The 23995-nt window shown below is 39.6% G+C and overlaps 1 protein-coding gene across 1 annotated transcript in view; it reads right to left on the reverse strand.

Moving 5' to 3' along the window:
• Nucleotides 1-23178, reverse strand: part of LOC6047502 (death-inducer obliterator 1) — a 29139-nt gene extending 5961 nt beyond the window's left edge. Inside the window, exons 1-6 of the mRNA XM_038264725.1 lie at nucleotides 22342-23178; nucleotides 10878-13173; nucleotides 10632-10809; nucleotides 3376-3741; nucleotides 2731-3312; nucleotides 928-2667 (exon numbers count right to left, since the gene is read on the reverse strand). Of these exons, the coding sequence (XP_038120653.1) occupies nucleotides 928-2667; nucleotides 2731-3312; nucleotides 3376-3741; nucleotides 10632-10809; nucleotides 10878-13173; nucleotides 22342-22600 (5421 nt within the window). The 5' untranslated portion in view covers nucleotides 22601-23178. The remainder of the gene's footprint in view (nucleotides 1-927; nucleotides 2668-2730; nucleotides 3313-3375; nucleotides 3742-10631; nucleotides 10810-10877; nucleotides 13174-22341) is intronic.
• Nucleotides 23179-23995: the final 817 nt, after the last annotated feature.

A 23995-nucleotide genomic window follows, 5' to 3' on the forward strand; every position in this document is an offset into this window, starting at 1 on the left:
TCAAATATATATTTAAAATATTAGAATTAAAAAAAAAACATTCTTTTGGTAACAATTGTTTGAAAATAGCTTAAATTTTATAAAATTTTAAATTAATTAAAAATTTCAAAAATAAAAACGAATTTTCAAATTCCAACAAAGAAATTTTTTTTTAATTTTGATTTTACTTTTTTTATTGCCATGTTCTTATAATAAGATAACGTATTTTTTTTTGTTTGCCATTACGGTTACCTACATCGTGGTTCGAAAAATGGAAATTTTCGTCATTTTTCACAAAAAACACTTTTTTCAAAAAATTATATCTCCGCGTCAATTCATGAGATTTTAGCTGTCTTAGACGCAAAAGAAATGCGATTAGTGTGGCTGTTTGGGAAAAATAGTATGAAATTTCAAAAATTTAGCTTAACATTTGAAAAAGTTGCATGAAAACTTAAAATGGCATTTTGACCGTGTCTGGACCAAAGAGCCCATTTCTGAAAATATTTTTATCGGATTCCTCGGAAAATTTCACATAACAGTTTAAAAAATGTTTAGGTATCAAAATTTTCGTAATTAAAAGACGCAACTCAGATAGCCAAACTAATCACCTTGATTTTGCGTCTAATACAGCTAAAACCGGATAAATGACGCGGAGATATGATTTTTTGAATAAAGTGGTAAATAACGAAAATTGCCTTTTTTCGAACCACCCTAGCACGATGTAGGTGGCACCCTAATAAAAAAAAATAAAAAAAAATAATATGGGTCAATTATTTTGGCCAAAAAAACCTCAGAAATATTTTGAGCCCAATCGGAGAACTTTATTTTTTCCCGTTTAGGCTCTTTTCAAATGGTATTGCTGTATATTTTAATCGAGAATTCTTGATATCAAATCGAGAAATTACGATAAAATAATTATAAAATAAACAACATGACATTTGCACTCACCTTCGCCGGCAGCACCGACGATCCTGCCGTAATTGCCGTCGTCGAGGCGCGCTTGCCTCCGCCCACCTTCACAATAATCCCAAGCAACAGATCCGGCTTCTTATCGCCCTCCACAATGCCCACCCCATTCAGCGGCTTCAGTATCATCGGCACCATCTGCTCCGACGGCAGCGGAAACACGTAAAAGTCCTTGATCGCCTTCGACGGCGACTTGATCACGCTGTACCGCTTCCGCGAGAAGAGGTGCGTGTACAGCGTGTAGTACGCGGCCCGTTCGTTCGAGTGAAAGCGGACGAGGCAGATTTCCTTGTTGGCGCTCTTCTTGATCTGGCCGATGTAGTCCCACACGATTTCCGGCTTGATCGTGCCGCAAATGTCCAGATCTTCGGAGAAATCGCCGGCGACGTCTTCGATGCTGCCGCTGACGGCGCGGATCGACATCTCGACGGAGGCCACGTCCACCATGTGCACGTTACCGGACCAGTGGACCTTGTGGGCTTCCTCGCTGCCGCTGGGCGGGTCCTCTTCGGGGCTGGCGCCGAAATCCGTCGAGGGCGATTCGGCGTCGAATTCGGTGGAATGTGGCGGGGTTGGGATGGTGACGGTACTGGTGGGTTCTTGATCTTGCGAGGGACTCGCCGACGTGGTTGTGGTTGCGGGGGTCTGCTTGGGAGGTTCTACGGGTGCGGACAGCGGTGTTGAGTCCATTTCGGTTGAATCGCCGGTTGGTTTGCCAATCGGGGCACCGGCAGAAGCCAGAATTTGATCAATCAAATTGCCGCTCTCCGGTAATTGTGACTTGCCCACTTCCGTGACCTTTTTCGTCTTCTTGAGCTCGACAGGCTTACCAACAGCCTCGTTGCGGTCCTTCTCGGCGGAGGTGGTCGCAGGCTTCTCGTCCAACTTTTGCTCCTTCGAATCTTGCTTGCGATGATCACGATGACGCGACCTTGCCCGATCCCGGCTTTTGCTTCGACTTCTGCTCCTTCGTCGCTTGTGCTTGCTTCGAGATCTGTCCCGCGAACGGTCCCGCCGTCTGTCACGACTCCGGCTGCGGCTTCTTCGCGAGTCCTTCTTTTTGCTCGCCGATGAAGAAGCTGACGTCGCCGCAGCTGTCAACGTGGAACTCGTAATCGACCCGCTGCCGTACAGTCCCGTCGAGTACTTGCCAAAGCTTAGATCAAAGTCCTTCGACCGGAAGCTGGCTTCCTTGGCGCTGTTGTCCAGCTCACTGGTACTGCTCACGGTTGAGTTGTTCAGCACCGCCACCACGTCCTCGACGGCCGTCGTCGGATCCAGCTGCACCCGGTCAACGATCTTACCCTCGATCACCTCCTCGCCCTTGTGCGTCTTCAGCACGTAGTTCTTCGCGCACGCCAGCAAATCCAACTCGCTCTTCTTGATCATCTCCAGCTGGTGCTTGTTTTCGTTCTCTCGCCACTGGGCCAACTCCTGGCTGGCCAACTCTTCCGGCGTCATGCGAACCAGCTGGCGCGCCTCGATGCGCTTCTCGCAAATCTTCTGGAACAGCGACAGGTTCTTGCGGTCCTTGATGTTGAACACCAGCGAGCGATACTTGGCCCGGTACTTGGTGCCGGTGTCCTTGTTGAACATGCCAAACATCTCCTCCTCGACCTCGGCCACGAACGCGTCAATCTCGGACTCACTGAGACGCACCGCCAGCAGCTGCGCCCCCGGCTTGTCCTCGTCCAGCTCGCTGGTCCGCTGCAGCAGGTGCTCCTGAGAAAGCGGGATCAAACATTGAAATCGTTTTGTCGATCTGTGTAAAAATGTCGTACTCACCTTCAACGTCTTCTTCACCGTCACCCGGATGTTCTCCCCTCCTGCGGGCGGCGGCGTCGTCTTCGCCGACACAGATTTCCCCTCCATAGCTGCGGCAGGTCGCTTCTGCGCTTTAGTCGCGGGGGTCGTCGTCGTCGTCGAGGCGGGCGTTTTAGTACCACTACCAAGCGATCCCGACGATGAGGACGACTTTGGCGGTTGAACCGACGTTGGTGAGGAGAGGGTCGTTTTCGAGAATGTCTTTGCGGGGGGTGTTGCCTTCGAGGATTGCGGGGTGACCTTCTGGGGAATGCTCGGCGCAAACAGAGCGTTCTTCTTGTTGTCGGAATGTTTTTGAGATTTTGAAGTCTGCTGCTGTTGTTGACTCGTCGAGGGACTACTCGTCGTCTTCTTTTGCGATTCCTTTGCTTGCTGAAGCTTGCGCACTTCAGCCTGCTTGGCAAGAATGATGGCGGCCTGGGGAGAACCAGGGGGGACCACCTCGAACGTTGGATGACTCTGCAGCCACGCCTTCAAATTCTCAGCCGTTGGAGCATTCTTCCCGGTGAGGCAACGGCCAGTTTTACGCTCCATCACGATGATCTGCAACGGAAAAAAAAACGTCAACATCACAAACCATCAACTCAACCCCAAAACAAATCTTACCGGTCCACTCTTTTCGGCTCCGGCCTTCGCCCCAGCACCATCCAACTTTTTAATTCCACCGACGATAGTCGTCTGCTGCTTAACCCCCGCCGTTGACCTCGCCGATTGAACCGTTGCAGTCTCACTCGCCACCCCGTGGGCATGCTTCCGGATGCAGGCGTCGCTGCAGTACACGGAGTTGGCCCGCGCCACTTTGCCACACACGACGCAGCTGGTTGGATCGATGGCAACTGTGGACGCCGCCGCTGGCGCAGATGTGATCGAGGCCACCGTCTTTGGGGACATGGTGATGGCGGTCGCGGAACTGGCGCCAATGCTGGTGCTGCTGCTGCTGCTCGACACGAGGAAGTCCGTCATCTTCGGTTGCTGCAATGTTGGGCGAGGAAAAGAAAACGTGGGAGAGGAGGGATTAGTTCAAGATAACGGGTTGTAACCTAACGACCGGGAGCAGGGTGGCTTCTTGCACTTTTTTTTATCAACAAGTGACCTCATCAGTAATAGCTTTTGCATCTTAAATGTTAAATTAAACAAAATCTAATCCTTTATCTACCTATATTGTTTTGTAGACGTATTCATTGCCAGTCTGAACCAAAAATGCATCACCCGTCTTTGGATTTCTCACAATAGAGTTAATATTGTCCGGCATAAGCAAGTAGTTTAACTGACTTATCGAAAATCGTGCTACGAGTGTCGTTACACGCTCTTCGCACAACTTTTTTTTTACAGTAAGGTTTCGGTAAGACTTCGAAGTTTCACGGCCAAGGGACAAATGAGGTATTCAAGGGATCGTAAACAATAATAGGGGCAGGGGGGGCAGAATGGACCAGGGGGGCAGAATGGGCCACCCTTGGTTTTGGGCTTTAGAATGGATTTAGACCAATTGTAAGGCAAGGGTCTTATAAAGGATGTCAAATAACTTCTCCATACCGAAAACGACGTTTGAATTCATTGTATTTTTCGAATTATGAGCAAAAATGTAAATTTATTGACAAAACCACGCAAATGTTGTTTTTTTTGAGGTTTTTAAATAAGCTTTCTGAAAAGTTGGATTGTTTGAAAAAGTTTGCTCAATGCTTATAACGTTACTAGATGTTACTACCAAGGTATACAAACAACAACGGAACCTTAAAATCATTTAGAGATTTGGTGGTGGAAGTGTTAAATTAAAATCCACTTCGGGGCAGAATGGACCACCCTTATCCTGCCTTATAATAACAATCAAAAGTTATGAAATTTGGATTAAATGGATTATTTCACTCCTGGTAGCTTCACAAATCACGTTTAATGCAACATTAGTTGATTTTTTAGTTGTTTTGATGATTATTTGTAAAAATAGTGTCCTTTTTCAACATATTAACACTATTTTCAAAAATCTTTGTTTTGGTAAGTGACTATTTTTATTAAAGTGGTCTAACTTCATGGAAACTATGTTAGAAAGGTACCTTAAGTCATTTCTTATCTCCCTTCAACGTTGTATTAGACAAAATGGCTTGTTTTCTAAGGTGGCCCATTCTGCCCCACAGGGTGGCCCATTCTGCCCCGCACCCTGGAAAAAAAGTCGAAAAAACTTTTTTTTTAAAGTGGCTCAAAAACAGTTTTAAGCTAAAAAATTTCTTCAACCAAGTATATAACATTGAAGGGAACATCCCAAAGCATAAGCCTACTACACTGAATTCATAAGTTTTCATGTTTTTCTATGGTTTTTGGCGCATTTTACTTAGGCGGACCGTTCTGCCCCCGCCCCTAATTTAAAAATAAAAATTTGAAATTTCTGTGTTAAAAAAACATAAATTTCAAAATTTTAAAGTTCTTAGAAATTCTTAGGAAATTCAAAAACTGAAAAAAAAATCTGAAATTCAAAAATTATGAAATTCTAAAATATGTAGTTAAGTTCTAAAATTGTAGAATTCTAAAATTCTACTGATTTTGAAATTTAAAATCTAATAGTTTGTAAAGTTTTGAAATTTTAAAATTTTCCAATTCTAAAGTTCAAAAAATAAAAATTGAGATCTAGACTTTCTACATTACAGAATTCTAACATGCTATAATTCTAACATTCTAAAAATCTTAAAATTCTAAAATCGTAAAATTTGAAATTGAGCATGTAGAAAATTATAATTGCAAATTAAAAATATCAGAAATTCTGGGTCTCCTACGAAAGGCCGAATCTCAAAAGGCCGAGTCTCAAAAGGCCGAATCCCAAAAGGCCGAATGCTCAAAAGGCCGAATCTCATAAGGCAAACCGCGCCCGAAAAAACGGAAACGCATTCCAAACTTTGTTATGTAACAAAAATGGGTTTCTAAATAAAGAAGGCATAGCTTTCTAGCATTGCTGCAAACAAATTTTTTAATGTTTCTTTTTATTTGGCGCATAAAATTAATTGTTATAGTATGAATTCATTTAAGTACTTGGTGACGAATGATCAAATTTCGGTTATCGTCACCATAATTCAATTAACAACAAGATTGAAACACTTTTGAAATGCTTTAATTCATTCTACTCTACTCTTTTGTAGCATGGTGACAATATGATCGGTAAAGATAAACAAATTCAGTATTCATTATGTACTTATTTCGCTCAAAAAGAACACAGTTCTTTAGCTTACTGTATTTTCGAACATCATAATCAATGAAAATCGTGAAAATATTGATCCTTGCACTGTAACTTGGATTTGGCCCGCACTTTTCTCTCGCACTTTTGACAACAAAAATTCGAAAAACTAGGCAACCAGCAGTTGTTTATTTACATTTGCAGTCGCAGTTTCCACCAAACTGGACATTCGCACTTTAAAATTGCGATTGACAGGTGAGCAACATCGGCTCGCTTTGATCATCTTTTGAGAAAATTAAAATTTCCCAAGCCAGTTTGACAAGTCGCAATAGTGCGATCGATAGCAATAATTTAGTGCGAAGTCCAAGTTAGTGAGAATTGCGCAATATGAACAAAATTCTGAATTCCATAATCATTCTGCCTTTCGAGACATTCGGCCTTTTGAGACGTTTTGCCTTCTGAGCAAAAGACAAAATTCAGCCTTTTGAATTTCGGCCTTCCGAGATTCTGCCTTTTGAGTTTCGGCCTTTTGAGGCAATCCCGAAATATTATAAAATTTAATAAATTTAAAATTTTTACAAATATGAAATTTAAAAATGAAAATAATTCTAAAATTTTGAATTAAATTTAAAAAAATTGATTCCAAATTCAGAAAAAAAACATGTAAAATTTTAGATTGAAAAAAATCTTAAATTTATAAAATTGATAAATTTTGAATGATATTTTTTTTATTGTGAAATTGTAAAATCGTTAAACTTTTTATTGTAGTATTGTTAAATCGTAGCAAATCCAGATAAACTATTGTCTTTCATATGTTTATAGGACCTAATAAAAAAAAACTCTAGAAATTTACCTGTAGGATTGGAAAATTTTAAAATGCAGAAATGAAAAATTTAAAAGCTAAAATTGTAAAATTGGAAAGTTATAAATTGTAGCATTTAAAAAAAACACAAAAATATAAAAATTGAAAATAAAATATATGATTCTATAAATATAAGGTTTAAATATTGCAATATTTCTAAATTTTAAAATTCGATAAAAGTTAAATTTGACACTCTAAAATTTATGGATTCTTAAATTCAAAAAAATCTGAAATCCTCTAAATATTAAATTCTAAATTCTTCATTTTATAGATTTCTTAATTTCGTGACATTGTGTCTGGGGGTGAAATTGGGTCATACAAATTTCCGCATTTTTCTTCAATTCTTAAAAACTTAAAATTGTAAAATTTAAAATTGTAGAAATTATAGAATTATAAATTGAACAATTTGTAAAATTTTAAATAGTAAAAAATTTAAAAAATCAGAAATTCGAAAGCTGAAATAATTTTCGAATAAAAAAACAGAAACTGAAAAAAAACTAAATCTCTAAAATTCTATAATTCTTAAAATTAAATTAATTCTGCAAATTTTTTAATTCTTCAAAAAAAGAAATTGTAAAATTCCTATATTCTTAAATAGCTTAGTTCCTAAAGTCTGAAATTCAATTTTTTTAAATTATAATATCATAAGAACCAGAAAAAAAAAATTACAAATCTCGAATTCTAAATTGAAAAAAATATATAACTTAAACTCGTGTAATTGTCAAATTTTAAATTGTAGAATTCTAAAATTCAAAAAATTGGAAAAATTCTTAAATTAACAGATTCGGAAAAGCTAAAGTTCTGAAATTGGGGATTGTTTCTAATTATATTATTCTGAAATTCCTAAATTCTTAAATTATTAAATGTCTGATTCCTTAATTCTTAAATTCTCACTCAAATTCAAAAATTGGAAAACAAATAAATTTAAAAACTTTCAAATCATAAAATCTTAAAAATCCTTATACAATGAATTTTAAAATGGTTTACAATCATGTTTTTCAAATAAAATATAAAATTTTCAGCAATAATTATTTTTTGAGGGCATTCTACAATTTGCAATTGCTTAATATGAGAATTTAATAATTTCAGATTTTCAAAATAATTATTTCAGTTATTTGAACTTTGGATTTTCATATTTCTAGAAATTTAGATTTTTTTATTTTTGAGTTCTGCAATTTAAAATTATTGAATTTTACGATTTAAGAATTTTAGCATTTTAATTTAAACAAAAATGATTTAAAATGTTAAAATTCTTTAAATCGAAAAATTGTATAATTTTCAATAGCAGAACTCAAAAATAAAAAAAATCTGAATTTCTAGATATAGGGGAAATCTACCCATTTTAATCCTAATAAGCGGTCGTGTTTGAATGATGCTGGATATCTAGAGTCTCCCTTGAATTTTACTAAAACCAAGTACACCAACGAGTAGAGCAAGTTTTTGTGAACATTTCTGTTTATTTTCACTTTCACTAAAAGTTATTCTATTTCTTTACCAAGCATTTAACAAAATAAAATTCCCAAGGGTATTCTAATCGAGGCGAATGCACGCCCATTTTCTAATATCGGCTTAGTTCTTTTTCTTCCAACACTCTGTCGAGTGTTGCCATTTGCGCTGACAGTTCAAACGAACACACGAAAGTGGCATTTATAGGAAAGTTTCCTGGCATCGCTGGCTGTGCTGCTGGTGGTGTTGACGGCCAGCCTTTGTTCTTTTTGCCTTCGTCTCTCGCTCGGTTCTTCAGCCTTCGGTTGGAATGCAAAGTGAAAATTGAAACGTCAAACGACTTGACGCGTTTGTTTTGATGGCGCTTGCTAATTTATTACATTTTCGGGATTATTCTTCAAGTGAGTGCCTTACTAATGATCAAAGAACATGTTGCCGGTAGTTGGAAGCAATTTCATATCTTAAGCGCCGTGAAAGTAAGCGAAAGTGAAAAGGTAATTTGGCGATATTCATTAAGCGTTTGAGGGATTCTCGTGTGTCACTGTGTGTGCCAACAAAATGATGAGAAGTGGTCTCGCAAAATACAAATTATGATCAAAAGTGCATTAAATGTGATCTTTTTGGCCAGTAAGTGGCATACATTTGCGTGCTTACTCGAGGCGGTGCTGTTTCTGGTAAGTTTATAGCCCAAATAGTATTTTTGGAGCTTTAATCGAGCATCAAACTCTCCATATGACGAAGATAGGTGTTTGATTGGAAAGGGTAGATTTCCCCTATTTCCATTATTTCAACTTTTGATTTTCATAGGGGAAATCTACCCTTTCCAATCAAACACCTATCTTCGTCATATGGAGAGTTTGATGCTCGATTAAAGCTCCAAAAATACTATTTGGGCTATAAACTTACCAGAAACAGCACCGCCTCGAGTAAGCACGCAAATGTATGCCACTTACTGGCCAAAAAGATCACATTTAATGCACTTTTGATCATAATTTGTATTTTGCGAGACCACTTCTCATCATTTTGTTGGCACACACAGTGACACACGAGAATCCTCAAACGCTTAATGAATATCGCCAAAATTACCTTTTCACTTTCGCTTACTTTTTCACGGCGCTTAAGATATGAAATTGCTTCCAACTACCGGCAACATGTTCTTTTGATCATTAGTAAGGCACTCACTTGAAGAATAATCCCGAAAAATGTAATAAATTAGCAAGCGCCATCAAAAACAAACGCGTCAAGTCGTTTGACGTTTCAATTTTCACTTTGCATTCCAACCGAAGGCTGAAGAAAACCGAGCGAGAGACGAAGGCAAAAAAGAACAAAGGCTGGCCGTCAACACCACCAGCAGCACAGCCAGCGATGCCAGGAAACTTTCCCTATAAATGCCACTTTTCGTGAGTGTTCGTTTGAACTGTCAGCGCAAATGGCAACTCGACAGAGTGTTGGAAGAAAAAAGAACTAAGCCGATATTAGAAAAATGGGCGTGGCCCAATGCATTCGCCTCGATTAGAATACCCTTGGGAATTTTATTTTGTTAAATGCTTGGTAAAGAAATAGAATAACTTTTAGTGAAAGTGAAAATAAACAGAAATGTTCACAAAAACTTGCTCTACTCGTTGGTGTACTTGGTTTTAGTAAAATTCAAGGGAGACTCTAGATTATCCAGCATCATTCAAACACGACCGCTTATTAGGATTAAAATGGGTAGATTTCCCCTAATTATTTTAAAAATCTGGAATTCTCAAGTTCTCAAATCAGACAATTTCAAATCGGATTTCCCTTCAAAAAGTAATTATTGCTGAAAATTTTATTTTTCATTTGAAAAACTTGATTGTAAACTATTTAAAATAAATTGTATAAGGTTTAATACTGCATTTTTATCAAAATAAAAAAAAAACACAGACATAAAACTAAAGAAAAAATAAAATTCCATAAATTCATTGTTTTTTTTAATGGAAGTTACATAACTATACATTATATTGTGATATTTTTTGCCTCAAAATTAAACAATATTTTGACTTGAAAATTTATTTTTTTCTATCGATCTTGACCAGAACCGAGGGATGAAAACTTGTAAAATTTGTACCAGCATTATAAATTATTTAAATTCCTTAAGAAAAAATTTCGTATTCTTAAATTCATCTCGAAATCGTGTGAAATTTGAATGACTGAACCCCAATGTATTAGATTATCGCAAATTCACAATTTTGAAAGCAAAGTTTAACTGTGCAGTCACCCTGTTCCAAATTTCTAGGAAAAAGTAAATAAACCTAAACTAATCAAACTTCCTAGGAAAAAAGTTGCTAAGCTAATTTAGAAGATACTGCCGAATCGATAAGCTCCGCCCGATAAGATAAGCCAGGCAAACGCCCAAAAGTAGAAAGTACAAACCTGCTTCTCCTGCTTCTTCCTCAGACAGTTCGGGCAGGTCCACTCGATGCCGTCGGCCTCCATCTGCTGGCCCATCGCCTTGGTGATGTTGACGCACTTGCCGTGGAACCAGTCCTCGCACACGTCACAGCAGATCATGAACCGGTTGTTGTGCGGCTGCCGGCAGATGCACCACAGCCTGTTTGCGAGAAATAAAGTTAAAAAGTTTAAGATCTATGCACACAGAGAGGATTCAACCAAACTCACCTATCCGGATCGTCCTCCGAGTTCCAGCTCTCGTCCGACTCGACTTCTTCCTCGGCTTCCGCGGCGACAGCCACGGCCACAGCCGCCGTACTCTGTCGCTTGCCGCGGCCCGAGTTGTTCGACGATTCCGACGTTCTCCGACTGGACGCGGCACTTCGACTGGCTCCCGCTTTGCCACGCGGCGTCTCGTCAATCATCAAGCTGCCGCTGCCGTCGTCGTACGACGTAATTCCGACGGCGGATGCGACCACCTTTGAGGCGGTCGACTTGCCGGCGGAGGTCTTGGCGCTTTGTGGAGTGTTGATCGACGCGACGGAAGGAACGGCGATTGGCGTGGAAGGTGAGGCGGCGATTGGGGCGGTTGCTGGAGACGATGCCACCGGAGTGCCGGACGTTCCGGTTTGGGCGCGTCGTTTGGACCTCGTGGCGGGGGCTTCGATCGGGGGCAAGGTGATAATGCGGCCATCGCTGCGACGGATTTGGATCGCTTCTTTGCGCGGCATCAGCTGCTCCTTGACGGTCATCGTCGGCAGACTTTCGGCAGGTGTTGGGGCGGGAGGTTGTTGGGGTTGTGGTCTTTGGAGGACCGGTTGAGGAGGTGCGGCGACAATCACCGGTTGCATCATCTGCTGGGGAGCGATGGGGATGGCGGCGGAAGTTGACGCTAGAGGCATTGCGGGGACGTCCGTCCCAATCACGCCGAGAACCTGCTTGTCCAAAATCTCCTGCAGTTCCTTGTTCTCCGCTAGTTCGGCCACGTGCTGCAGCAGATCCTCCGGAAGGCCACCGTCGTCGTTCGAGCTGAGTGCCGCCAAAATACTGTTGTCCGTGATGGGAAGAACCGGTTCCTGGGCGACGACACCGGGAGGCAAATTGTTCTCCAACATTTTCACAATATCTTCCGTGAGTGGGGTCGGTGTCGTGGAGGTCGCCGGCGTCGTCGGTTCTGGATCTTGCGCCAGCACGTCGATCAGGCTCTCCTCGGAAGCGCTCGCGTGAGTCTGGATCGAAATCTGCGCCGGCAACTTCTGACTGCTGCCCTTGATCAGCTGGACAAAGCCTCCACGGCTGCTGCTCGGGGTCGGAGTCGTCGGTGTTACGACCTTGCTCTGGCCAACCTTCTTGATAATGTCCGGCGTCGAAAACAGCGAAGTCATGTCCGAGAAGAGGGCCTCAACGTGCGGTGCCGGCTTCGGAACCTGTTTGATCTTCTTGACCTGCGGAACCGGAGGAGGTGGAGCCACCACAACCGGTTGAATCGGAGGAGTGACCACCTCCAACGGTTTCTTCGGGCCGTACGTCTTCGGAATCGCAGACTTCGTCACCATCGAAACCGGCGTAACCAGCTTAGCTTCGGATTTCTTCGTTGGCGACTTAATCGCTACCACCACCGACTTCTTCTTAGCAGCCTCTGCCGTTTCGTCCTTCTTCTTTGACCCAGACTTGTTCTTCGAAGAGCCCGATTTCCGCTTCTTCGACTGCGACTTGCCACTAATGTCAAAGTCCAAATCGCTCAGATTATCATCCTCCTCCGGGTACGAACTCTCCTCCGTGTAATCCGAGTCCGAGTCCGATCCCTCTAGAATACTCTGCAGATCTTCGGCGTCATTGCTGCTGCTCTCCTCCACCGACTTCTTCCGCGGACGACCCACCACCTTCGTCGGAGGCATCCTACTAACAGCCGCCACAACCCTCCGCCTTCCGCTAGGCCCTTCCTCAACGACCTGCTGCTGCTGTGGCGCCACCGGCGCCTTCACAACCTCCTCCGCCACCTGCTCCTCAAACGACCGCGGCGGCAACTTCTGGCTCGGCGACGTCAACGGCGTGTAGCAGTGGTCGTTCGCCACCACGTACCGCTTGAACTCGTAATCCACCGGCTCCGTCTCCACCGTCAACGGTTTCCTCAGCCCGGCCAGCGTCAGCACTTCCGTGGCAAACTTGCGCGCCTCCTCCGGCGGGTAGAAACCCTCGACCATCAAGCTGACGTGCGGTGGGTCGGCCCCGTCCAGCAACACATCCTCCTTCCTGGCCGTCGTCGTCGTCGCAGGGACCCTGCTCCGCCTCGTCGAGACGCCACTGGGACCGGCCAAAGTTCCAGCGTTGGACGACTCCGGGGAGTCTTCCGAGCCGGTGCCATCGATGGCGTCGTCCGGGACGAGTCCGGCCGCTTCCAGCTCCTGTTGGAGCTGTTCGTCCTCATGCTTTTGGCGCCGTTCCTGTTCGATTTCGTCCTCGATGCTGGGCGTGGGGGAAGCGATGCGGACCACGCTGACCGAGGTGTCGGTGGTTTCGTTGGCTGAGGGGGGAAAGGGGAAGAGAGGAGAGTGGAATTTAGTAACCCTTTACTGCCATATTTTTTGGATTTCATAACGTTTGATATGTCGGATGATAGAGTTTCTTATAAATTCTGGAAGTGTCCCTAAAGGATCACCGATAACAGGCTCTAGACGGACTTGTCCAGATCGTAAAATAGATTTTCTGAAAAAATTTGAGGTATTTGAGCTTTGGTGTCTTCAGAAGAGTTGTTGTAAATGAAAAGGGGCAACTTTTGGTTTGGTTGAAAATAAAGGTAATTCACGATTAGGGTGATTTTGGAAATCCTTTTTTTCAGGAATATTTCTGGGGGTTTTTTTTTTTGTCTTCTAGAAAGATGTTGGACATTGCCAATCCAAGCAACTTTGTCGAAGACATCAAAATTTAGGGAAAAAAAGCATCAGAGCAACACTGAGGAAAAAGAATGTAAGATTTTCATAAGACTACATCTTATGTGCTGCCTGATTTGAGTATCCACTAGGCTCTCGCGATTTTCATAGACAATCTTATGACCGTCACTATAAATTCATATGGTTATGACTAAACTTTACTTATGTATTTAGTCCACTGTTGATAGACTATGGACTTCATAAGAAATTCTTATGGAATTCATCTGTGATTTTTCAATGGTTTTCGCGTATGATGCTACACTGAAAATACGCCACACTTTTTTTCCAAGTGCCCAAACACTTGAATGATTCAATAAAGCCACATCTTAGATCTAATTTGTTTGTGTTTGAATTTCAATCCAATCCATTATCAAATGCATGTGTTTTAGCGATTGACTTTTTGGTTTTTTTTGACAACTTATTTTCATTCGGGTGGCTCAAACATTTTAAGTGTTTCGCTCTTGAATTTGCCCCACTGGGCTGAACTATTCGAAGTGATGAGGAAAACACTTGAAATTGATCTTGTTTTGATTTGAAATGCAGTTTCGTGACAGCTTCATCAGACTTTGCTTCGTTTCTTCATTTGTGTTTTGTCGGTCCGGTGTGTTCGTTTTTCGCAGTCCCGAATGACCGCGTGAGTTCGCTGCCGCCATGTTCCTGACCAGTAAATTTCCACAAGGCTGCGTCCTCGGGCTCAGGATCCGTGTGGCCAGCGGAAGGGCTCGGTCTCCCGGACCCGGAAAGAGGCCAACTTTGGCGATAGAGGTGCTTTCCGGAGATTCACCCACTTGGTGAGTGGGGAGAAACATTTTTTTTGGGGTTTTGTTTTGAATTTTGGATTTATTTTGTGTGATTTACAGGAAGGATGCGATTGTGTTGCAGATGCCGTACCGTTTGATGAAATTAAGCAAAACACCAGCCGGGCGCTGGAGAATCGTTGTCGGTGAGGACAAGAATCGGTGAGAAGCAGGATTCGAATGCATTCCACCCAGGGGCCAAGCAATGCGTCATTCGGATGGTCAAGGCACAGTTTGATTCGATGGAACCAACCGCGGTTCCGAATCAACAAGAAGATTCCCCGGGGGCATCCATCTCCGCAGAAAGCGGTGGTGGCAAACAACCCGAACCTGACCAGGAGGACGATCCTGAAAGCAGGGACAACCGAAAGAAAAGATAATTCAACAACAAAAAAATATTCCATTTTTGACAAACTAACAAAGTTGATAGAAAATAAAAGCTGTCAAATTAATTTCATGACGCAACTTCTTCTCTTTTTCAACAAACCGAAATCCATTTCTATTACTTACAAACAAGCATTGATTATAGAAGGAAAAATCATTTAAAACCAATAGATATAATGTAGTTTTTCATGTGAAACAACACATCAAATTCAAGTGTTGTGCTATTGAATTGACAACATCTTAAGGTGCCCAAAATTCAAGTGTTTTGCGATTGATTTTTGAGTGCTATGTACAGCAGGGCCAGATCATGTGTAGAACACTTCGTTGAGCTGTGTAAGTTTTGCTCAGTGTAGTGTGAAATTTTTTGACATTTCAAGATGGCGAAAGGACGGATCAAGCAGACAATTTTAAACGCTCGCTACTCCAAATCGCCCCGTAGTTCGTTCCGGTAAATACTTCACAAAGCTGCCGCCGCCGCTATGAGTTTTACTGCGACCTCCAAGACAAAGGTAAGTTCTGTGGCGGGTGTTTCGTGGGTTTTGGTTCGAAGTTGAATTTTTTGATTTGTTATTTCAGGTAATATCAATGGCCGTTGGTTCCGCCGGCGGCCCTCCCCAGCATCCTCCAGAAGGATCCGGAGAATAGCCTCGGTGAGGACAGTTCCGAGCAGCGGTCGAAGGTTTAAGTTTGATTGACGCGGTCATGATGCCGAAGGTGGTGGCCATCCGGCAGAACATGCCGAATCACCAGCAAAAGACGATTAAACCGGAGGCTGCGTAAACCAACGGGACGACGGAGCAGCGGAAGGAAATGAAGTTTTTAGTATATTACGATAATTTAAAAATATATACGTTTAAAATTTAAATAAATTTTTGTTTTCATTCAATTAAAAATAAGAAAAAATTGGTATAAAAAACAATGTTTATTAATATAATCTCCATGAGCATTGCCATATATTCTGTATACAATTCCATCTATGAATGTCATAAGATAACTCAATGGAAATCTTAATTGACGGCTTTGTCAAATTTCCCCTCCCAGCCATAAGAAAATCTTATGACATCCGAATAAAATCCTGATGTCGAAAGGTCATAAGACGTTCTTATGGATTTTGCCAGTACTTTTTTCTGAGTGAAGCATTCAAAATCTCAGTTACAGTACTTGTTCGGTAACCGGGCGTTGCTTAACTGAGCTGCTTTTTAACTGGGCGCTCGATAACTCGGCCGTAGACCAATTAAAAAGCAGACAAACGTCAAAAAACCAAAACAAACCGAAATGACGTGGGGTTAATGGATGCAAAAATCACGTTCAATAAATAAAAAAAAAGTTTCAAACTCTAATTCAATTTCACGTCAAAATTAAATAAATATGAAGAGTAGCATTGTAAATAAATTTGAGTAACTTTTATATTTATATTTTAACAGGAAAATATTATGCATTGGTTGTCTCCTCGTAATTTTCCGGTCAGCCCAGTTAGCCACGGGATTCGGTGACGGGGCTACGTTCTCAGCCCAGTTACCGAAAAAGTACTATATTCAAACGTTAATTTTTAGGGCAAAATTTTAGAGGAAAAATACACTTTTAGAGCTCTAAAAATCAAACATTTCAATTAATATTGTTGACACTTAGCCGATTCTCAGGGCCGATTCAGATTCAGCGGGCAAAGTTAAAGTAAAGTAAATCTTTCCCAGTTCCTGAGGGACCCACATTTGAAGAGTATCGGGGCCGGCATTTACAAAGCAGATTCAACGGATATTTCTTAACCAATGTTTTAGGGTGATGTTAACATTCCATAAGTTGCCTTCCTAAGGTGTCGTTGGTAAGGTTCAGCTTGTGACGATGCACTACCCTTCCTTTACTTAGCAATCGAATCCAGAAGGGAAAAGTTGTGTTGGTCCGAGCCGGTATTTGAACCCCGATCTACCGCTTACGAGGCGGAAGTGCTACCACTAGGCTACGTGACTCGGTCTAGCGGGCAAAGTTACAAGGAAAAAATATAGTTGGAAAATTTTCGAATTTCGTCACGTTCCATATAATTTTCCCTTGAAAATAAGACATTGGTTTTTTTTTTCAAATGAAGATATCTCTTTTCAGTTCAGCAATGCCAAAATATATTTAAAATTTTCAGGGTGACCACACAAATCCCATTTTCAAATTCCCGACTTTTTCCCGACTTTTTTCCAGACTTTTCCAGAAAGCTCAAATAATAGGCATCTCTTATCTAAATAATGATTTCAACCAAAAACTCTCTATAAGAAAAGTCAAAATCAACCACCGAAATGTATTAAATTAATTTAAAAACATCCAACTATCGGCAATTTTTGTAAACACAGAAACTGAACAACAAATAAAAAAAATACTTCAAAAATGGAAATTCATTATTATGACTCAGATTAGAAACACAAACAATTAGGCAATGGCAAAAAGTTAAAGATAACTTAATTTAAAATTTTATTCCTATTTCCCCCACTTATTTTAAGCAAAATGTTTGAAGAGAAAAAATGTTTGAACAATTTCACCATAACTCAAAATTTATTGTTTTTTTTTGCAATTTAAATATTTTATCATGTTTCAACGCTTATACTTGTACTCACAAAAAAAAAGTTCAAGGGCAACATTTGGAAAAAAATATATTTGAAATTACTTAATGAATTTAGTTAAACAATTAAAAATATTTACAAAAAAAAAAAAACCATTGCCAAACTCAAGTTGGAATCAGTTTTCAAATATACAATCTATGTGACAAAATTAAATAGAATAACTCTAAGCTGGGCACCAGGCTCTACTTTTATATTAGTTTTTCATTAACTTTACTGCCCCTGATCGCATAAATGTCCCATATGCATTTTCATCGATTTCGAGTTATTGATGCAGTTTGGTTCAAAATCTTGTGCTCTTTCAAAAGAGCCTATAACATCCAGTACTTTATTCTAGAAATCAGGAGAAAATCCAGGTTTTTCGTGAAAACTTAACACGTAACCTTATGTATGGGACAAACTTCAAATGCGTTTTTCTCAGCTTGCTGTTTTTGCATATGGGACATTTATGCGAACATGGGCAGTTTACCTCTTGTTGATAAACAAAAATGAATAGAGATCATTAGATTCATTTAAAAAACTATGAAAATTGGTGTCAACTGCATCCAATATTTATTAAGAACAGCTATTCAATACTCAAATATATTGAAATTGTGAAAAGATCCTTCAATTTAAAGTAATTTACAAAAGCAGAATTGAGTGAATTTAATTTGAAAATTGTACAAAATATAACAAAATCATTCAAGAGTTAAAATTAATTTTCAAACAAGTATGCTTGGAATTCCCGACTTTTCCCGACTTTTTGACAAACAATCATAAATTCCCGACTTTTTCCCGATTTTTGGCGGATTTTGGCGAATTCCCGACTTTTTCCCGACTTTCCCGATTTCCCGACTTGAGTGGCCACCCTGAAATTATTTACTATTGAAATATTTCAATGTTTTAGAATGTTTTCAAATTGCAGGGAATTTGCAGGCAAAATGAGCGCTTCCCAAACACGGACATCCCTGTTCCGCATTAAAACCAAACGTAGTCCTACGCCATAACGGTTATTTTTGTGACATATCTACTTTGACTTTTTTTATTGTATTATTTTATCGGTTGAAATTTTGTGTGCTTTACACTGAATCCTCGATGGCGAACGGAGTCATTTTTTAGTTTGACACCCTCTTTACACGGAGCTCACACACACTACAAAAAGTTTGGTATGATAGTAAAGGAGCAATTACGCTACCGCACACAAACTCGAACTTTTTCGTGTTTGACAGTTTGCCAAACTCGCAAACAAGGCAAAATTTATGCAAGCTGACATTTGCCTAAGATGTTACAAAACGACTCACGAAAAATGCAGGATGGAGCAACCCACCTAAAAAAAAATTCAAAAATCATTTACTGAAACTGTTTTTTTAAGTGGTCTAAACGTCAAAATTTTCAAAAACCGAATCGATTCTCCAGACAATTTAACATAAAAGTCTCCATATTGACCACTGTCCTTAGTTCAATAGTTGTGAAGTTACAGCGGTTTTAAAAACATAAATGTTGAAAAAAATGGTTTTTTGATGGTTTTTGACAATTTCTATATGCCAGACTTAATTTTTCAGTGTCGTAAATATTTTTAACGGAAAGCTCGCCCAATTTCCCATAAGATTGTCTTTGACCTCATTTTAAAATAACTCGTTTTTTTGATGATTTAAGCTTATTTACTATCCAGGTTGCTACCATCCACTGAACTACACAGAAAAAAATATTCTGTTTTCAGTTATGAGCAATGTAATTAGCATATATTTGTAAGCCCATACATCCAATTGAAATGTGGTCAAATACAATTTTATGGGAAATTGGACAAGCTTTCCGGTAAAAATCTTTACGAGATTGAAAAATCAAGTCTGTCATATAAAATTGTCAAAAACTATGAAAAAACCATTTTTTTCAATATTTTTATTTTTAAAGCCGCTGTAACTTCACAAGGCTTGGACTTAGGACAGTGGTCAATATAGATACTTTTATATAAAATTGTCTGGAGAATCTATTCCCGTATTCGGTTTTTGGAAATTTTGACGTTTAGAGCACTTTAAAAAAAAATGGTTTCAGTAAATGATTTTTGTATTTTTTAAAGTGACTTGCTACATTCTGCATTTTTTGTAAGTTTTTTTGTAACATCTTAGGCCATTTTCATTTAGTTTGACATTTAGTTTGACACCCTCTTTACACGGAGCTCACACACACTACAAAAAGTTTGGTATGATAGTAAAGGAGCAATTACGCTACCGCACACAAACTCGAACTTTTTCGTGTTTGACAGTTTGCCAAACTCGCAAACAAGGCAAAATTTATGCAAGCTGACATTTGCCTAAGATGTTACAAAACGACTCACGAAAAATGCAGGATGGAGCAACCCACCTAAAAAAAAATTCAAAAATCATTTACTGAAACTGTTTTTTTAAGTGGTCTAAACGTCAAAATTTTCAAAAACCGAATCGATTCTCCAGACAATTTAACATAAAAGTCTCCATATTGACCACTGTCCTTAGTTCAATAGTTGTGAAGTTACAGCGGTTTTAAAAACATAAATGTTGAAAAAAATGGTTTTTTGATGGTTTTTGACAATTTCTATATGCCAGACTTAATTTTTCAGTGTCGTAAATATTTTTAACGGAAAGCTCGCCCAATTTCCCATAAGATTGTCTTTGACCTCATTTTAAAATAACTCGTTTTTTTGATGATTTAAGCTTATTTACTATCCAGGTTGCTACCATCCACTGAACTACACAGAAAAAAATATTCTGTTTTCAGTTATGAGCAATGTAATTAGCATATATTTGTAAGCCCATACATCCAATTGAAATGTGGTCAAATACAATTTTATGGGAAATTGGACAAGCTTTCCGGTAAAAATCTTTACGAGATTGAAAAATCAAGTCTGTCATATAAAAATTGTCAAAAACTATGAAAAAACCATTTTTTTCAATATTTTTATTTTTAAAGCCGCTGTAACTTCACAAGGCTTGGACTTAGGACAGTGGTCAATATAGATACTTTTATATAAAATTGTCTGGAGAATCTATTCCCGTATTCGGTTTTTGGAAATTTTGACGTTTAGAGCACTTTAAAAAAAAAATGGTTTCAGTAAATGATTTTTGTATTTTTTAAAGTGACTTGCTACATTCTGCATTTTTTGTAAGTTTTTTTGTAACATCTTAGGCCATTTTCACAAAAAAAAAATGAACGAATTAAAATCGTGGCATCATTTTCAAATTTGACTTTTAAACTTAAAAATCTAAAAATCTCACTTACGCACTTCTCAAATGTCATTATCGAGTGAAACTGGCTCCATATACACAAAAATGGCTTAGATAAGCTGCCGTGCTAAGCATAATTGTCCCATGTCATTTTTGGTCGAATCTGACTTTTTGTCATTTTTAGGTTTAGTTTGACGTTTACTTTTCGAAAAACGCATAAAATCTAGTACTTTGTTCGGAAACTCATTGAAAACAACACCAAGTCTGTTTGTCCCATCGTTGTACTTCTACGCATAATTGTCCCACCAAGTATTTTCTTTCACGAAATCATCAGTTTTACTCAGTATTGTGTCATGTTTACCTATTGTTTAGCAAGAGGATTACAAATAAGAGTCATAAACTGCTAACTGGGATGATTAGGGACTTTTGGGGTGAATAGGGACCCACGGGACAATTATGCGTAGAAACACAAAAAACGGTCGAAAAATTTCAATCGCGTTTTTCTCAGTTGCACTTTTTTGAACATGGGACAATTATTCGTAGAACGGCAGTAAGCGTAGGATAACATGTCTACAAAGTTTCATTGAAATCGGAGAGGGTCGAGAAAAAAGTACCAAAAAAATTCCTGTTTTTAGCTGGAATTGCTCTTGTTTGTTTGCCGTAGTGTAATAGCTCCTTAAGTGTGAGTCCCGTGTAAAAAGTGACGGTTCGTCACCGCCTGTAAACGCTTCCGGGATCTGCGATTGTGCTTCGTTAGCACGGTCCCGAATCCATCGTTGTCTGCTTGATCAATTTCGTTTGTTTGCGTTACATGTTGGTCTGTGTCATTAAATTTCCAAAACGGGTTTTTTTATTTATTTTTTTTTGCTGTTGAAAGTTTAATGATTAACTATTTTTAAAAAAAAACTTCAATAAAAGATGTTTCAGACACTTTTAAAGTAAGGAAACCTCAAAAATTATTATTTTGATAAAAAATGCGATATAAAAAAATACAACATGTTAAATATTATGCTTATTTAATTTTTTTTAAAGAAAAGTATAAAACATCAAAAATAATACGGATGTAATATTGAGACTTTGAATCTATCCAATGTCTCAATTAAAATTTGAACATTAAACATTTTTATGAAATTTTGCTTTGCTAGAGATAAAAATACGTTTTCGAGCTACAGTCTAGAGTCTAGACTCATGTAACCGAAGTCCTCGGAAAATTTTCATTTCGGATAATCAAATCTTCGGCCATCCATGAACCACGGTTGTTGAACTGAAAAATTACCACAGAAATGCTTCTTGATTTGGTAATTTCAAATTAAAGATGGTTCGCAGAGTTCGAATATTATGTCCAAAGTATGAAAAAATTCCAAACATTTTTTAAATTTCACTTCTTTTCAAAAATGCTATTTTTTCAAAGAACTTTAAACTTGATAGAAAAAAATATAAAAAATAAATGCAGGGAGCAAAATTTGCTAAATTAGAGCATTTAAGAACAATACTAAAAAAAATCGAAAAATTTTCTCATTAAAAAGATGCAAAACAGAAACCAACAAACTAATACACAATCAGACGACTGAATCAATGATTTTCATTGATCACGAGCACCACGCCACGATCACCACAAAAACCCAAAAAACTCCAATATTTTTCTTCTCTCTTCACAGCACTATCATTCGATCAAAACAAAAAAGCGGCAACAGAGCATAAAAATGCCAGAGTCGTGCATAAAGGCGCGCAAATTATGCTTCTCTGCTTCTTATGCTGTGGTTTGCTTCCCATGCTATTTATGTTGAAGCCGTCGATTGACTCACCTAGCAGACTGTGCAGCGTTTTCTGGTCCACATGCACGGAACCGTCCTTGCCGACGACAATCACCAGATTCGAGTCGATTTTAAGCCGTTCGTCAACAACTCCTCCCGAGGAAGAACCCGAAGACGAGGTCGCCTCCACCGGACCGTTTCCATCCTCCGTCGTCGATGAGTCATCGAGACCACTGCCACCGATCTCCTGCGGCAGCAGCAGATTCCGGTCCCGGTCCTCCTCGTAAACCTTAAACACCGAACTGGACATCACACCTGGCTATTTTCTGTTTAGAACTGCGAAGGCCACAAAGGGCGTCACCGGCAATTTCTTCACACGATTTGTCAACAAAAACAAAACTCTTGTCAAATTCGATCAACTTTGCGCAATTTTTTCGTCCGCTTTTTTCACCCTTTTCAAGTTTTTTTCTTCACTTCACCACAAATCACTGCACTCGCAAAAAGAAAAAACCTCCGGGTTGCTGCGATTTTCCCACTAATTTTCCTCCGAGTACCGAACCTCCGCCGCCTCCTTTGGCGCTTCCTGGTGGTTTGTCGCGGCCAACTTGGACGGCCACCAAGGCGACGCCATCTTTCTCGCTTTCGCCTGTCGGTCGACACCCCGCCGGGGAAAACCTTTTTTCGCACACTTCCGACGCGTTTCCGGGGTAGATTCCACCTGCGGTTACGGCCGGTGGTCGGGGCGCGCGTTCCGAGCTCGGGTGGAACCGCCAAAGAGCATTAGAAGTGGGCCAAATTTCGGGGCGTTGGAGATCAGAAATTTTGCGTGCGATTGGCTTTTTTGACGGGAGAAAATTTCTGCTTCTGCTGGCTGCTGCTGGGGTGATAAGGAACGTGGTGGAAAGTGGAACACGGAGCGCGTTGCTGTCACATGCAGGGGTAGAATTATTTGTGCGATGTTTTTGACGTAGACTACGTCTTATTTTTGTCTCGGACAGCACGCAGAAATTTTTCCAACTTTGTTTAAATAAATCGAGAAATTAAAAGTGCAACATGGAGTTAAAGTTTGCCATGACAGTTGGGAAAGTTTAACTCCATGTTACCGGCTCCCATCTCTCTTTTGAATTTTTCGATTTGTTTTTGCTTGAGTTGAAAAGTTTTGGATACTACCATGCATTTAAGGAACGAAATCGTTGCACCGATAAAAGTTTTTTACTTTTAATTTGAAAAGAAAACTTTTATGGCAAGAATAAACAACATTTAATGCTACTGTGATAATTGGGTCCTAAAATGAAGCTTAGATTGCTGATATTATTGTTTACAGCAGGGGTGCTCAAAGTTTTTGGAGGCCGGGCCAACTTTGAAGCTCAAATTAGCTTGCGAGCCAAATTTACAAAAAAATGTTATTAAAAAAGTTTAATTACGTTATCACGTTACGTTCAAAACATTTATTTTTTTGTTATTTAAAAAAATCAATTCAAAATAGTAGAAACCACAAAATAACGGTATTCTATCGGTATTGTTGATTTTATTGTTTCAGGTATTTGACAAAAAAATTAGATAAGTGTACTTGTGTTTTGTTTTTATATTTCGAAAATGGTGACATTAAATGTTGAACAGTTCATCTAAAGGCGTAATTTAATTTATAAGATAAGTGTGGCTAATTAAAATTCGTTGAGAGCCAGAATTTCAACATTTCAATGAA

The sequence above is a fragment of the Culex quinquefasciatus genome, chromosome 3, assembly GCF_015732765.1.
Source record: "Culex quinquefasciatus strain JHB chromosome 3, VPISU_Cqui_1.0_pri_paternal, whole genome shotgun sequence".
Lineage (NCBI taxonomy): Eukaryota > Metazoa > Arthropoda > Insecta > Diptera > Culicidae > Culex > Culex quinquefasciatus.